At 41.9% G+C, this 17786-nt stretch overlaps 1 protein-coding gene across 2 annotated transcripts in view; it reads left to right on the top strand.

Annotated features, from left to right (window-relative positions):
- Window positions 1-17786, top strand: part of DIPK1A (divergent protein kinase domain 1A) — a 117194-nt gene that overhangs the window by 75478 nt on the left and 23930 nt on the right. Inside the window, exons 1-2 of one of the 2 annotated variants that reach the window (XM_078156582.1) lie at window positions 4652-5747; window positions 6676-6810. In XM_078156582.1, coding sequence (XP_078012708.1) covers window positions 6691-6810 — 120 coding nt within the window. In that variant the 5' untranslated portion in view covers window positions 4652-5747; window positions 6676-6690. Of the gene's footprint in view, window positions 1-4651; window positions 5748-6675; window positions 6811-17786 lie in introns of those variants that run through there. The other variant, XM_020975391.2, reaches the window with a different exon arrangement.

Here is a 17786-nt window from a genome sequence, read left to right as displayed (position 1 = left end):
GGGGCCTCCTTATTCCCTGAGACACAACAATATTGAACATAGACTAATTAATAACCCTACCATGGCCTCTAAGCGTTCACATGAAAGAAAGAGTCAATTGATGGGGCAAATTTCATTATTGTCTTATTTTAAGAAATTGCCCCAGCCACCCCAACCTTCAGTAACCCCCACCCTGATCAGTCAGAAGCCATCAACATCCAGGCAAGACCCTCCACCAGCAAAAAGATTACAGCTTGCTGAAGGCTCAGATGATGGTTAGCATTTTTTAGCAATAAAGTATTGTTAATTGAGGTATATGCATTGTTTTTTTAGATATAATGCTTAATAGACTACACTTAATAGACTATAGTATAGTGTAAACATAACTGGGAAAGCAAAAAATTCATGTGGCTCACTTTATTGCAATGTTTGCTTTATGGCTGTATTCTCTTTATTGAAATATTTACTTTATTGCAATATTCACTTCATCATGATATTCATTTTATTGTGATATTTGCTTTATTGCAGTGGTCTGGAAACAAACCCTCAGTATCTCCAAAGTATACCTGTAGAGCTGACCCCAGAGAGGATAGCAGATGTTTATAGCCTTCCCATACCCTAGGAGAACAAGGGCTTTGGGGACAATGTCTCAGGATAGGAAACAGGACTTAGAAAAGTTAGTGAAGAATTTCCTCAGTGTTTCCATGTCTTTGCTCCAATCTGGAAGGCAAACAACTTGGTCCATGGATCTTGTCCAGCTAAAGTCTAGAGGAAGCTCAGATGAAGTCCCTATCCCAACACCCAGGGAAAGGGAAGGAGGAAAGAGAGTAGGCACTTATTAAGCACCTACTATGTACCAGGCACTGGCTAAGTGTTTTACAGAGTAGGGCAGGAGCATGGTAAAGAAAGTCCTGTGGAGATAAATCAGCAATACATCCTAGAGAAGAACATAGAAATGGTACATGGGCCTGCACCTTAAATCAGAGGGCCTAGGAGAAACTATCCAATTGGAGAGGCCCCAGGGACAGGAGGGAACCTCTAGTGTGAGAAGCAGTCTAGGGATGGAGTGAGCTTCCATGAAGAAGAGTTTCCCATGGGCACAGAGATGGGTCAGTAGGACAGCCTGGAGAGGAAGAATTTGAAGAACTGTGGAAACAAGGGCAGAACAAGTGAAAAATGCATTTTAAAAAAAGCAACAGTTGGGGTAGGTGAGTCAGGGGCAGGCGTGATGTAACCATACCACTAAGAAATGTACGTTAGTATCCCCTTCAGATTCTCATGTCCTGATTTTTTCTACCCCTCTTCACCACAGCACCCTTTCAAGGTCTGAAATCTAAGGCATCTAATAATTAGTCATTTACATTTAAAACTTTCAAAGTTTTGAAACTAGACAGGTTTGGACTAATGGAGGCTTTTTATTGAGAGGCCACCTGGCAGAGCAGGAAGAAGGTGGATTCTTAAAGTCAGAAGACTTGAATTTGAATTGTGACTCTAACATTGTGTGACCTCCCAGAGCCGCATCTGTAAAATGGAGATAATGATACAATATCTTACTTCCAAGGGTTGTTGTGACAGAAATGCTTTGCAAACCTTAGAGATCTGTAGAAATAAACGTGAGTCATTATTATTGCCTGAGAGTGTTCAGAGGACCATGGGATCCTTATATTCCATACTATACACTGTTATTCTATGTTTTTAGTTGGGTTATTTTCTATCATTTTTTTATTGCATGTAAACAGTATTTTCACTACTTTAGCATTGCTCATAACACGATTTTATGAGAAAATATTTTCCAACTTCTGAGCAAGTGCCAAACTTTGAAAATATAACAAGATTATTGTCCGGGGACAGTCTTTATATGTATGCTGATTAGTTTGTCTCATTTTAATTATTATGGTCTTCTAAAGGGCAAGAAGCTGTTGTCTAATTTATATTATAATCCCAGAGCACTTGATGAAGAGCTCTTTTTAATTTTTGTAAGATGAGAAACTGCCAAAAAAGAAATTGACAGTTTTGAAAAATTAGAATGATTTTTGTAAACTATTGGGGGAAAAAATCTGTGAGGAGAGTTTCAGAGTAATAAATGGAGAAAAATATATTTGTTCAGGAGCTATTCAGGACAGAGAGAGGCCAGCTGGCTGCTCAGCCTGGGTTTTGCTTCACAGCAGCACCCTGTGGTTTAATAGGGTCATCTCAGGTAGAGTAGGAAGCCTTAGCTTCACAGGCTAAAGCCTTCAGTGTCATCTGTTCTAGTGACCGAGAGGTTGAATTGAATTGGCTGCCAGACAGGAGTGAAAGAAATAGGTCTGAACAAGAACTGGCCCAAGTCCAAGGATGTAAAATCTGATAACACGCTTGCTGGCTTAAAGGGAACTGAAGGAATATTCTCTATCCTCTCCTTCCCTAACCCTTCCTGATAAGGAACATGGGGAATGCTCTAGGGAAGGGACCAAGTGTAGTGATGGCTGGAAATGAATAAGACAGAGCTTTTTCAGGGCAGCTATGTGGCACAGTGAATAGAGCACCAGCCCTGAAGTCAGAAGGACCTGAGTTCAAATACGGCCTCAGACCAAAGACTTGACACTTACTAGCTGTGTGACCCTGGGCAAGTCACTTAACCCCAGCTGCCAAAAAAAAAAAAAGAGAGAGAGCTTTTTCCAAGAGATAAAGTGATGTTGAACAAAGAGTAGTTTTAGGAAGAGTGAGGCAGAGGAAGAGAAGAACTGATGACACGTAATGATCAGAGGAAGGAATTTCAGAGTTCAGAATCATGGAAGTGGTAGAGTTTAGAGTAGTGGTAACCCTTTAGATGGCTGAGATAGAGTGAAGATGGAGATCATGGGAGTTGAGGAGGCTGATGAACTGGAAGGCCAGAGCATTTGAAGAGAACTCAAAATTAACATTTAGGGCCCCTAGCAAGAACACAAGGCAGTAGATAAAGTGCCAGGCCTGGAGTCAGGAAGACTCATCTTCCCAAACTTAAATCTGGCCTCAGAGACTTACTAGCTGTGTGACCCTGGGCAAGTCACTTAACCCTCTTTGCCTCAGTTTCCTCACCTGTAAAATGAACTGGAGAAGGAAAAGCAAACCACTCTAGGATCTCTGCCAAGAAAATCCCAAATGGGGTCATGAAGAATCAGACACAACTGAAATGACTGAACAACAACCATGACTACAGGGGCTTGGGGTGGAGAAGACTGAACCAAATCCCGCAAAACAGAAGGGAAAGTGACCAGAGGCTGGTAGATGGCAGCAACAAGGATCTAGTTTAAGATGATACAGACAGAGTGAACCTCAGAGGAGACAGAGCGGGGTCTGGAGGTGGCAGGGCTGAACAAGGCTTATCCCAACTTCTCCCCAGTTAGGATGAGGGCTTCTTGAGGGTAGAGACTGTCTTGCTTTTGTTTTTATCCCTAGAGTATAGTACACTGTGTGGAATGTTGTAAGTACTTTAGAAATGCTTTCTCATTCATTCATGGCCTGAGAGAAGGAGCCACTACTTCTAGAGAGGGTGGTGAGGATGAAGTCTCGTATGGAGAAAGCCTGATTTCTATAGGCACAGGAAAATCAAGAACAGGAGAGAAAAAGATCTTAGATGAAGAGAGCTTGATAGTAATTGAGTGGAATTTCCAGGAGCCATAGTGGAAGGGGCAAGCAAAGAATGATGGACATTAGGGAGGAATAGAGCTGGCTAGGAATAGAGGGAATAAGAACTAGATAGGGATGAAGGTATATGGAAAGGTAAAAGGAAAGGGAGTTTACCCCTTACAGACAGTGATTCTAAGTCATAGGTATTAGAGAATGAGGAAAGAAACAGGAATTGCCTATTAATTGGAGTGTTCACTTAGAGCAGAAGAGGGGAGGCTTCATGGTAATGGTGATCAGAAAGGTCATGTAGAGGAGCAAGCCACTAATACTAGGACCACTGAGTGGTTAGGAAACCATCTAACTCTTCTGTTCCTCTCTCTCTCTATCCTTCAGAAGGTCTGGTTCTGGGGCTACTTCCATTTTATGGCACTGTAATACTCCATTTCATATACTATAATTCACTTAATGATTCCCTAGTACATGGTCATCCACTTAGTTTGGGGTTACTATGAAAAAGTGGCCATAAATATTTTTGTACATATGGGTCCTTTTTCTCTTTCTTTGGTCTCTTTGGGGTATAGGTTTAATAGTGGTATTTCTGTGACATAGGGTATGCACAGTTTAGTACATTGGGGGCCATAGTTCTGAACTGCAATCCAGAATGGCTGACCAATTCACAGCCCCACTAATGGTGCGTTAGTGTGCCCATTTTCCCAAAACCTCTTCAACATTTGTCATTTTTCTCTTTTGTCATCTTTGTCAGTCTTATAGAAGTGAGCTGGAACATCAGAGTTTCTTTAATTCGCATTTCTCTAATTATTAGAGATTTGGAGCATTTTTTTCACATGGTTGTTGACAGTTTGGATTCCTCCCTTTGGAAACTGCCTGTTCACAGCTTTTGACCATTTATTTATCTATTAGGGAATGACTCTTAGTCTTATAAATTTTAACCAGGTCCTTACATAGCCTACATATGAGATCTTTTTTCAGAGACACTTGCTACAAAGATTTTCTCACAGTTATTTGTTTCTTTTCTAATTTTAATTGCATTAGATCTGTTTATGTAAAAACTTGCAATTTTACATGATCAGAGTTGTCCATTTCATCTTCTGTGTTCTTTTCTGTCTGTTATTTGGTCATGAATTCTTCCCTAATCCGTAGATCTGAAAGATATTTTCTCCCTTGCTCTTTAATTTTTTTCTGTTGATTTGCCCCTACATTAAAGCAAAATACACATACATACATGCAAATGGACATATGTTGGTTGGCTGTTGGCCTTTGTTCTCGAAGTGGACCAAAATGACATCACTATATTAGAATCAAGTTACAGTGTGTCCAACGGTGGCTGATCAGACTAATTCAAACTTGGAGCTTGGAATGCTCTACCACAGAGTTTTGGGGTGGTTTCTCTAAATCTTTGCATTTTGCATTTCTTTTGAGTTACTTCAATTCTGCTTTGCTCATAGCTCATAGCATCTTCTCTAATGAGGGCACGCCATATTGTGCCAGCATCTCCCATGTCTCACAATCAATTCCAAAGTTAAGAGAGACCTTGACAGTGTCCTTGTATCGCTTTTTCTGACCACCATGAGAGCGCTTGCCCTGTGTGAGTTTTCCATAAAAGTCTTTTTGGCAGGCGTATGTTTGGCATTCAATACATTGTACAGACCATTTGGCACATGTACAAACCATTTTTGATGGTATAGGGAATTAAAATTCCTTAGCAGGGTCTCTTTCCTAGTTCTGGCAACTTAAATTAAGATGATTCTTATTTCAAGATCTTATATACCAGAGTCATGCGAAATATGATAACTGAAAGCCAAAATAACAGCCTCAAAAAAACCCCAAAAAACTAACATCCCTTTGCATTCTGACTTTTAGAAAACATGGTGACCTCCGGCCCAGGTCACCCTTAGAAACAACTTTAAACCATGGTGAAGGGCTCTGTGTTAATTTACATTTTGCTTAACCTTGTTTATTTGTTAAATTGTTATTGATTTTGTTTTTCTCTCACCTTTATTTCTAAAAATATCTCTCCTCCACGTCCAACGAGCCATTCCTCATAACAGAGAATTCGAAAAAGAAAGATTAAAGACAATTCAGCCAAACAAAATAACATCAGCCCAGTCTGTGGGTGGCACAGCCATAGTCCCCCATCTCTGCAAAGATGGAAGGAAGAGGTACTTCTTTGGGGCCAAGATTATGACCCCATTATTTAACTGCTGCAAAAGGTTTTTTGGAGGAAATGAGATGCTTATCTTGATACTAGCAGGAAACCAATGCCCAAGGCTCTTGACAAGTGATCTGTTGTGCAGCTGTCAGTTGATATGAGTTTGCCAAAGGCCCCAGAGAGCCAAAATTCCCCAGGCTGAGGATCACTAGAAGCAAAGCTCATTCATTGTATGACTCCCTAAGTTTGATGTGCAAGGAACTATTTATTCTAAATTAACCTGGGCCCTCCTTTCTCTGTCCTTCCTGCTTTAAATTTTAACATTTCTACTGTTTCTAATATCACATTTGGGTCAGGCATTAGATGATTGAATAAAAAAAAAGTAGCCTTGGCAAATGAAATGAAGGGATAGGAATACATGATCCCATTTCTAATTCTGGTTCTGCTGCTCCGTGAGACCTTTGGCACACAACCAGATTCCCTGTCCCTGTTTCTACAAAAGTGGTATTATCATCCTAATTCACAAAATCCCCTAAGATCCTTGTTTGAAACAGCCCTTTGTAAGTGCTTAGAAAGCCAGGACTGTATCTCCGTACCTGATGTAGCCCTGTGCCCAGCCCAGCCCGGTGCTGCATACTCATGCGTAATAAATAATACCTTTGGCTGGTGATAGTCTTTGAAAGACTCTGTGATTCAAAGAAGATTTTGTCCCCTTTTCTTTGTTGGGGCCGAGGGGCTTCCTTTTCCTAGCCCCAGCTCTGTTTGCTGTCATTGAAAGTGCACTTTGTCCTAGACTCGCCATATGAAAGACTAGAATGTATCCCAACCAACTGCCTGAACTCTTCCAGAGTAGAGAGGAAATCATGTTGTAGCCCAGCTAAAGCTGACCGTCCCTGCTGAATAAATGAGTGTTGTTCCCTCTTCTTTTGTATACACAGGCTCGCTTTTCATACATGCGGATGAAATACCTTTTCTTTTCCTGGCTGGCAGTATTTATTGGAAGTTGGATTATATATGGCCAATACTCTACTTATACAGAGCTATGCAGAGGGCAGGACTGTAAGAAAATAATAGTAAGTATTGATCTTTTATGATTTAGAGTTTATTGAATAGCCTTTTAATAGCCTAAATACTATTTAAGTATTGTCATTTAAGTCATTACTTTCAAACTATAAAGATTCATTCTATTTACTGGAATTTTATTTCACTAAATTGTCCTAACAAGGATTTATTCTAAATTATAGGAATAATCTTACAATTTAGTGGTAGTTTGGCACAGTGCATAGAGAACCAGCTTTGGAGCAATGAAGACCTAAGTCCAAGCTGTGCCTGGACACATACTGGCTCCATGGTCCTAGATTTAACCTTTCAATGACCCCAGAGAGTTCTTCAAGATTCTGGGTTGCAGAGAAGGTGTCATCCTGCCTGGGGGAAGGTGAGGAATCCTCAGGAGTATCTTGCACCGATGAAATCTCAGGCCCAGCCCGTCCTACATCTATCTACCTTAAAAAAAATACATGAGATCAATTTTTGCAATAAAAATAAAGGAGGGTATGATTATTCTTACTATAAAAGGATTCTTCTGAGGGCTTCTGGGAAGATGGCAAAGACATCTTAAAAGTAATAATAAAAATGCCAAAAAGAAATAATTGCTGCAAGTTCTCACAAGAAAATTAAAACTTAGCCAAAAGAAATAAATGTGTTGAATAAGAGCTATGATATGATAAAAATATTATGTAGTCAGAGAGGTAAAGCAAAAAGTCCCAGAAGTGCACACTGAAATTTCAGAATTAGCATCAGACATGGTGCAGGAAATCTGAAGAGACTCCAGTTGGGAACTCCAAGAATTTAACAATGTAGTTAGAGCATCAGCCACAAACAGGAGCAAATGAGGACTTTGCCCTCATAGGGAGTCTCTCTTCGGCTGTTTGAGAAACCTTACCTGTGGCAATAAGTCACGAATATGATTAAAGGGTTTCATACATACCCAGATTTTCATAACAGCCCCTTTGTGGTTGCAAAAAACTGGAAACAAAGTGAATACCCATTGATCGGAGAAATGGCCGGACAAATTGTGGTATGTGGATGTAAAGGGCTATTACTACTGCCCTGTAAGAAATGATGGATATAAGGATTTCAAAGAAACATGAGAAGACTTACGCGAACTAATGCAGAACAACAACAACAAAAAAAAAAAACAACCCAGAATCAAAAGAATAGTACACAAAATGACTAGAATAATTTAAATGAAAACTATTTTTTTTAGGCAATTGGGGTTAAGTGACTTGCCCAGGGTCACACAGCTAGTAAGTGTCAAGTGTTTGGTCTGAGGCTGGATTTGAATTCAGGTTCTGCTGACTAGCTGCCCCTGAAAACAATTTTAAAAGGCAGCTGAATTCAGATTAACTGCAGTGATCAGAGCTGGTCCTGGAAAGGGGTAGGGGGATGGAAGAAGCATTTGCATAGCACCTACCAAGTACCAGTCACTGTGCTTAGCACTTTACAGTTATCATCTGGTTTGATCCTCACACCAGCCCTGGGAGGTAGGTGCTGTTATTATCCCCATTTTACAGATGAGGAAAGTTAGAGGTGAAGTGACCTGCCCAGGGTCACTGCTAGTTAAAAAGTGTCTGAGGTCACACTCCAACTCCAGTCTTCCAGACTTCTGGCCCAGTGCTCTGAAGACTGTAGCGCCACCTATCTGTGAATGAATCAAATTAAAATGTAGGGAAATGTTTAACAAAACAAATTAAAATACAGCACAACACAGATATTAATACAGTAAAAAAAAAAGCACAACATGTTCATTTGTGGTTTTCTAAGTCAATATATATCAAGAGGGATCTGTTTCTATTTGAGTTTTACACCCCCACACACAGCCCTGATTCTCTCCCCCTCTCCCCCCAGCCCCCAGCAATTTATTAAGAAACTTATGCTCATGAAAGTCAAATGATTTCCCAAAGTCCCACCGGTAGAAAGTGGCAGAGCTCAGAGCTAATCCCGGGTCCTGTGATTACAAATTTAATGTTCTTTCCATTGCACCGCTGTATATTATTGGCTGACCCAGGCAGATAAAGGCATCCTGTTACCAGCTTAGACAAATTCTAAGTTGGTACTACTACCTTTTCGGAGTGTGATCTAACAATATATAATGAGCTACCAAATTAATCATACCCTTTGACCCAGTGACTCCACTTTGTACGAGTACCACAGCCTGAAGATGGGAAAAAGGAAAAAATGACTAATATACACAAAAATATTCACAGCTTTTTTATTTATAATTTTGAAAAAAAATAGAAACAATCTGTACGTATAATTTTGGGGGAACAGCTAAAGAAAGGAGGGCATATAGGTGTAATAGAATGCAGAGAAATATGGGAAGACCACAAAGTGATCCACATCGAAGAAAGTAGAATTAGAAAAACAAATAGGTCATAAGATTTTTTTTTAAGCAGCAGCACCAAAACTTTGTAAGTTTCAAAAACGAGATTGGGACCAATTACCTGCTATTATTTTGTTAAAGCTTGGTCTTTTTTTTTTAATGTAAAAAGTTTGGTATTTTATTCCTTATTTCTCTTGTATTTTTAAGGTTGTTATTAAGTTTATACTAATTTTTTAAAAAAACTGTAAAGAGGCATTTAGCAGAACCCTCAGTGAACAACAACATAGGTTTTACTGACATCTCTCTTTTAACTAGTTTTTTCAATCTAATTTGCATATTAAAATTTTATTTCCACACAATTTTCAGAATTGTATGTACTGCATAAAGCAAGGTGGGCAGCTCGATGGTGTGGTGGGTGGAGAGAGCACTGGCCCAAGAGTCAGGAAGACATGAGTTCAAATTCAGCCTCAGACACTTACTATCTGTGTGACCCTGGGCAAGTCACTTAACCTCTGTTTCCCTTAAGCCATTGAAGAAGGAAATGATGAAGGACTCCAGTGTCTTTGCCAAGAAAACTCCAAGTGGGGTCACAAAGAGTCAGATATGACTGAATACCAGCAGCCCAATGTAAATATCCACAACTAGAAAACATGTACTTTTCAGATCCAGTTTTGTCGCCCTTCCCGTTGATCGGGTGTCCCGAAAACTGTCTGTCCCACGCTGTTGCTGTAAGCCCTGCCACAGGATACACTGTCTCTTTGGCAATAGGACAGCTGATGTTGGGGATGTTTACAGAGCTGCAGAGTAAATCCCATTCCTTGCTTTTTAGTAACACCTTCACAGGGGACAGAAACAAAAGTCAGTCAGGGAATTATATTTGGATTAAGATGCCTTGTGATCACACTTATTCTAATGGCGTCTTACATGAACACTTTTCAAGACTTTCAGGCCCATTGTTTCATATTAGATAAAGATCAGTTTCATGGTAGACAGTCTGTCAATCATAAAGTTAGGCATATTATTCCCTAGAAGCATCAGACTCCTGAATTATCCAGAGAGAAAATTAAAAAGGGAAAGGAGTATTTGAAGAGAGATGATTTGACAGTCACATGGTCCAGAGACACAGAGATTGTATGGCCTAGGCCGGCAGTATCCATGCCCATCTCGCTTGGGCAGTTCAGATTTCCTGGGATTCTTCAGGGATGTGGAGAAAGAAAGGATGGAAGCAAATGACTGTCAAAAATTGAAGAAAAATACCATGAGGCTCCCGTGAGGAAAGGGGGGTGAAGAAGCAGAATGACAGTATGCCAACTTCAGGAAGGACAGAACAGCAGCCTTATATAGCACTCAACCTATTTGCGGTTTTATTTCACAGCTTTGTGATAATAGAACTAAGATTAAAGAGATAAGCTGCCCTCCAGCTTCTCGTGTTAACCACGTCACAGCCTGCTAAATACTGGGCATGTAGCATGAGTCCAGCCACCAGCCAATTGCCGGTGACTGGGCCAACAGATCAGCCTCACTGAGGTTGAGCCGGAGGTTGGCGTGTGCCCGGTGAGGCAAACCCCTGCAGCCACCTGGACAATCACCCTCCTTAGATTGGCCTGGACCCTGAAACCAAGAGCCCTGGGAACAGTAGTGCCCTTGGACACCCAGTCCTGCATGCAGCTAGCCCTAGCAGCCATCATCCAGGGGAGCAGTGCCTGCAGAGAAAGCATCCCCCCACCACTACCACCACCACCACCACAGGGCAGGCAAGCTGTCCTAGCGGAAGCAACAAGACGTGTTGAAGAGGCAGCATGTGCCAGGTGGCTCAGACCACTGTCACCACTTCCTCTCCGGACCCTATGCCTAAGAGCTCTGAGAATAGCAGCGTGCCCCAGAACACCGATCCCTGCTTCAGCCTGACTCACAGCCATGGTCTCACCGCCAGCACCATCGGTATCATCAGGTGGTTCAACAGCAGAAACAGATGGTTTTGTGAATAGAAAAAGCCTTTAGAGAAGATGATCACCACCTGCTTTGCTTCAGCACCGTATGGATTCCTGGGTGATTTCTCCTGCCCTGAAGTTGAACTCTCCCATATGTGTTCATTTCCCTTCCCCTACACACACACACATTAGAATATAAGCTCCTTGAGGGCAGGGGCTGTTTGGCTCTTTTACTTGTATCGCCAGAACTTAGTACACTGTGTTGTGTACATAGTAAGTGCTTAATAAATGATTTTCTATTCACATGTTCCCAAAGTCTATGTTGAATGAATCCAGGCCATTATCTTCACACAGGAATTTTTGCAATGACTGGTTTGTTTTTCTTCACTCTGTCCCCCGCACACCATGGGCAGAGGATTTAAAGGAGGAGTGATTTCTGAATGGACACTCCCTTCCCTGTGGCAACCCATCTCCCCTCCGTGCATCACCAGCTGACAGACCCTCTTTGGACAATCATCTCAAGTATTCGAGTCTGCTGGACCTTAAGGATCCCGTTTGGACACCCAGATGGAGCGCTGGCCCTGGAATCAGAAAGATCTCAAATCCTATCTCAGACACATACTAGCTGTGTGACCCTGGGGAAGTCACTTCACCTGTTTGCCTCAGTTTCCTCATCTCCAAAATGGGGATAATAATAGCACCTACCTCCTAGGGCTGTTGTGAAGATCAAACAGGATAGTAATTATAAAGCACTTAACACATAGTGAGCGCTCTACAAACGTTAGCTATCATTTTTATTATTTTTTTTTATTATTCAGCATCACTGGGTACTACTCTATCCCATTGTTTCAGGTTCTCATATGATCAGTCAGCAAGCATTGATTAAGCCCCTACTTGGTGCTAGAGATACAAAGAAAAAACGTGAAACAGCCCCTGCCCTGCTCCTGTACATACATATGCAAGATATATTCAGGATAAGTACTTGCAAGGTGTTTCCAGGAAGGAGGCATTAGCAGCTCCAGTAATCAGGAAAGGCTGTGCTGGAGCAGAGGTGTGCAGCAAACAGGAGGGAGTGAAGAGGCAGAGCCTCCCAGAGATGGAGGACAGCCCCTGCAGAGGCCCACAGAGATGAGGAAGTCTCAATTCCCCGACTAGACTCTGAGCTTCTTGAGAAGAACAGGGATCTGGTGTCCGATAGTTCCCTTTTATCACCCCGGCAATGTGGTTCTGTTGTTCAGTCGTTTGGGGGTTTCCTGGCAGAGATAGTGGAGTGGTTTGCCATTTCCTTCTCCAGCTCATTTTCCAGATGAGGAAACTGAGGCAAACAAGGTTAAATGACTTGCCCAGAGTACAAAGACAGTATCCATCTGAGGTCATATTTGAACTCAGGTCTTTCTCTCTCCAGGCCCCATGCTGTATCTACTGCACCACCTGGTGGTGTCAGACAGGGAGCAGGAGCTTAAGATAGTTCCAGCAGGCACCATGGCCCAGCCTTCCACAGCCCTGGAATCAGACTGGGCACACGTCCAGACTCCCCCTCCTTGGGGCAAGGTGGTTTCTAGGGTTCCTTCCAACTAGAAATCTCATGATCCTGTAGAAGGAGACTTACAAGGAGGCAGGACACAGAACTTAAGCAACAAGCATTTATTAAGTGCTTACTATGTGCAGGGCACTGTGCTAAGTGCTGGGAACACAATATAAGGAGAGAGAAAGACAGCCCCTGCCTTCAAGAAGCTTACATTCTAATGGGGGAGACAGCACACTTTGGTCAGATCTTTGAGATCCCATCAGAAACTCTGAGATGGGTTAGATGGCCTGGGAAGGGCCAGAGAGGTTGGGGAAAGCAGGTGACTTCATTAGAGAAAGGTTTTTATAGATGTAAAAGAAAGGGCAGGAGGATTTTATGGTGGCCCATGCTTTGAAGTGGTTCTCTACAATGAAGTTTCTGAAGAGTAAGAAGTTTGACCTTCAAAAAGGCATACAGTAGAAAATTTAAACAAATAAGATAAATCTAAAATACTTGAGTCTAAGCACCATGGCATCAGAAACAATGCCCCTCTGAGAACCTGAGCCCCAGCCAGATCAGAAGCAGACTGTGTAAAGGGGGAATAGAAAGAATGGCTTAGTGTAATATAAATAAATCGCCATTTTAGAACTTGAAAAGATAAAGCTTTGGGGCTCAAAAATATCCTTTTTTCAGTAGGCTTGCTCCTACAAATATAGACTATCTGAATTATTAGCTTAAAATAAAAGCACTTGACAGTGGTTTTCATAAAATTTCCCTATATTCATACACAGTTGGATAGGAAAATAATCATAACAGCTTACATTTTGATTCTTCCAACCACACTAGGAGATAGGGAGCATAGGTATGCTTCAACCAGTAAAAAACTGAGCCTCGGGAAGGCTACATGACTTCCCACTGTCAGAACTGGGATTTGAACCAAAGCCTGGGGGTTCCTAGATCAGTGCTGCCAGAGCATCAGTCCCATTTCTTCCAATTGTGAGCTGTGTGACGTGAGGCAAATGACTGCATTTTACAGGTAAGAAAATTATCTGCCCTGTCTACATCCCAGGACTTTTGTGAGGGTGAAATAAGACATTTCTGTGCTGCTCTTTGTGCGTGAAGATGATGGTACTGATCTACTACCAGTAGGGCATGGGATTTTTTATTGGTTTTTCCATTAATGGTATTAGATTTACACTCGCATGCATATTAGTTCACCTATTACCCTATGTGACTAGGCACTGGCACTTAGAGGATGACTAGCCAAGGTCTATGGCCAGGGGTCAGAATGGAAGCAGCTGACCCACAAAGGAATAGAATCCATGACCTTGACCCAATTGGCATAAAGCGTCTTCAGCTGTAATTAATCTACCCCATGACAGATACTCTATAGGAAGCAATATAGCATAGTGCTTTGAGCCTTGGACTTGGAGCCAAGGAGACTCCATTCAGATCCTGCCTCAGCTGCCTAAAATCTGTATGATCTGGGGCAATCTGCTTAATCTCTCTTAGCTTCAGTTTTGTTGTTGTTGAGTTGTGTCCAATTTTTGGTGACCCTGTGAACCTCTGTCCATGGAGTTTTCTTGGCAAAGATCTTCAAGTGGTTTGCCATTTCCTTCTTCACTTTACTCATCTATAAAATGCAAATAATGATAAAGCACCTACCTCACACAAGTTTTGTATCAAATGAGATAGTGTAAAATCCTTTGCAAACCTTAATATATGTGTATACATATATATACATATATATATGTATATGTATACACATATGTATGTGCTACATAAATGTCAGCTATTTTTATTATCCTGTGATGTTGTTCTGGCCATAGTATTATAATCTGACATAATAATTTCACCCTAGTGAGCAGCTGTGATTGAGCCAGTCAGAGTTCCGAACTATGAACAGTGGACTAGGTAATTTTGAATGAATGAATGAAAAAATGTCATTAGTGCTTGCTGTGATCTAAGCACTGTGCTGAAAGCTGGGATAAAATATATGTGAGAATTGTACATTCTAATGGGAAAGATACATATAGGGGAGTGTTGATCAGGGGTTGTTGTTTGGCTTGGAAAATCACAGGATAATAATAATAATAATAACAACCTATAGGAAAGTTGATTGGTATGATTTTTTCTGTAGCATTTGATTTGGGTCTCAGAGCTGTAAGATAGAAATGGACAGGGAATACTTGTGCAGTGGTGAGGTGGTCCAGGGAATACAGCAGCCGGCAAGACAGATAGAAGGCCCAAAAAAAAATGGCAGCTGTGGAATGTGAGGCATGTATTTCAGGTATTTCAAGAAATTATGATTACAAAAGACAATAATCTAAGGGCTGAACAAACAGCATAGTGTGGCAAGAAATTTACCCATAATTTAAGAGTCACCTTAGAATCTGTGGAATATCTCTCTTCCTCCAATCCACAGTCTGTCTCCCATACCCACATTCACTCTCTTACTGTATTTCATACTCACTTTCCACCAGCTCCCCATTCACTTCTCCCACTTTCCTTTTCTTCCTTCCCTCCTCCTACTTCTTTCCTGTCTTCTCACCTCCTTTCCTTGCCTTCTTTTTCTCCCTCTGCCCCTCCCCTATAATGGAATGGGAATAGATATATTTAGTAGTCAGTGCATCTCAACAAATAAGATAATATGTGTACATCACTTTGTAAACTTTAAAGCTCTATAGAAGTGCAGTGATGATGATAAGATGATGATGGTGGTGGTGATCATCATGATGATGGTGATGGTAATGATGATGGTGGTGGTGGTGATGATGATGATGGTTTTGGTGATGATGACGGTGGTGGTGATGGTGGTGGTGATGGTGATGATGGTGGTGGTGGTGGTGATGGTGGCGGTGGTGATGATGATGGTGGCGGTGGTGATGATGATGGTGGTGGTGATGGTGATGGTGGTGGTGGTGGTGGTGATGATGATGATGGTGCTGGTGGTGGTGATGATGGTGGTGGTTTTGATGATGGTGGTGGTGATGATGATGGTGGTGGTGATGATGGTGGTGGTGATAATGATGATGGTGATGGTGGTGATAATGATGGTGGTGGTGGTGATGATGATGATGATGGTGGTGGTGGTGGTGGTGGTGGTGATGATGATGGTGGTGGTGAGGATGGTCATGACAATGAGATCATCAGGTCCAGCTTCCTCCTTTGTGTTACAGAAAAGCCAGAGAACACTCAAAGAGGCTTTGGGGTCTATAAGAGATCCAACACTAGAACGTCCAGTGTTCTCTATTATACCACACTGCCTCTCTTTATTGAGAAAAATTGAATGTTTCCCTTTATTCATTTGCATACCAACCCTGTGAAACATTTACGTATTTTAATGTACATAAAACTCTTTGCAAAATTTTGAATGCTTTTGAAGCCTTCATTATTACCATGCGTCTGTAGAGCCATGTCCCTCTTCTGTTCCAGTCATTTAAGTTCTCTGGTTCTTATTTTGCTCCTGTTAAGTGAGGGTCTAGATCAGCAGTTCTTAACCTTTCTTGTGTCCTGGACCCTTTGGCAATCTAGTGAAGCCTATAGATCTTTTTTCAGATAAAGGTTTTTAAATACATAAAACACAGGATTATAAAGGAAGCCAGTGATTTTAAATAAAAGTCAAGTCAATAAGAATTTATTAAAAACTTACCATGTGTCAGGCCCTGTGCTAAGTGCTAGGGATACAAAGAAAGGCAAAAAACAGTCCCTACTTTCAAGGAGCTTACAGTCTAATGGGGGAGACAACATGCAAACAATGGAGGACTAACAAGACATATAAAGGAGAAATTAGAGATAATCAACAGAGGCTAAAGCACTAGCCTTAAGGGGAATTGGGAAAGGCTTCTTGAAAAAGGTGTGGTTTTACCTGGAACTTGAAGGAATCCAAGAAACAGAGATGAGAGAGACTTCCAGGCATGGGAGACAGCCAATGAGAAGGCATGGAGCCAAGAACTGGAGGTCTTGTTTGTGGAATAGCCAGGGAGGTCTGTGTCATGAGATCAGGTTTTGGGTAGTCAGCTGTAATTAGATTGGAAGGTAGGGGGGCTCTGAATGCCATACAGAATGTTCTATATTTGATCCTGGAGGCCATAGGGAGGCACTGGAGTTTATAGAGTAGAGGGGTGTCCATAAAGGTCAGTTTGGTCTTTAGGAAGCTTATTTTGACAGTTGAGTGGAGAATGGGCTGAAGTGGGGAGAGACCCACCAGAAAGATATTTCAGTAGTCCTGGCATGAGGTGATGAGGCCCTGCATGGTCACCATGATGGTGGAATCAACAGGACTTGGCAACAGATTGGGTGTGGGAGGTTAGAGAATGAGGAGTCAAGGAGGACACAGAGGCTGTGAGCCTGGCTGGCTGGGATGATTCGCCCTCAAGAATAACGGGACAATTAGGGCGAGAGGAGGGCTTGGGGGGAAACATGGTGAGGTCAGTTGTTAATGTATTGTGTTTAAGGTGATTTTGACAGGATACCCTCTTCTCTCATTTTTCATGACCCTCCTCCCTCCTGCTTCTCCTCATGTCTGATCCATCTAGTCCAGTCTTCTTTCCTGGATCTTCATCCAAGTCACATACATCCTTTAGGGGAAAAGGAACAGGCATGTACCAAGCACCTGTTATGTACCAAGCACTGTGCTAAGCACCTTACAATCTGATCCTCACAATAACCTTAGGAAGTCGGTGCTATTATTATCCCCACTTTACAGTTGAGGAAACTGAGGCATACAAAGGTTAAGTGACTTGCCCAGGGTTACACAGTGTCACAGGATTTGAACTCAGGTCTTCCTGACTTCAGGCCAGCACTCTATACCCACTGCCTCTGACCTGGAAAGTCTCTCAGAGTTCTGTGCTGGGCCTTCTTCTCTTCTCCCTCTTTGTTATTATATTATGGATTCAGTTACTCCATGCTGATTGTCAGAACCACCTGTCCTAGCCTGCAAGCTAGAATCTCCGGGTGCCTATTGGCTGTCTCAAACTGAGTGTCCTGTAGACATCTTCAGTCACTCAGTGAACGTTTATTAAGTGTCTGCTGTATGCCAAGCACTATGCCGAGTGCTGGGGATACAAAGGCAGGACAAAGGCAGTCTCTGCTGTCAAATAGCGCACAGTCTGTTGAGGGGGACACCATGCAAACAACTCTATGCAAACATACTATAGACAGGATTGGAGGTAGCCAACTTCATGACTCAAGTACATAGCTGATTTTTATAACTGGCAAAGGAGGGGT

Source organism: Phascolarctos cinereus, unplaced genomic scaffold, assembly GCF_003287225.1.
Source record: "Phascolarctos cinereus isolate Bilbo 61053 unplaced genomic scaffold, phaCin_HiC Scaffold_5;HRSCAF=322, whole genome shotgun sequence".
NCBI classification, from domain to species: Eukaryota; Metazoa; Chordata; class Mammalia; order Diprotodontia; family Phascolarctidae; genus Phascolarctos; species Phascolarctos cinereus.
This window is presented reverse-complemented; position numbering and strand designations above follow the sequence as displayed.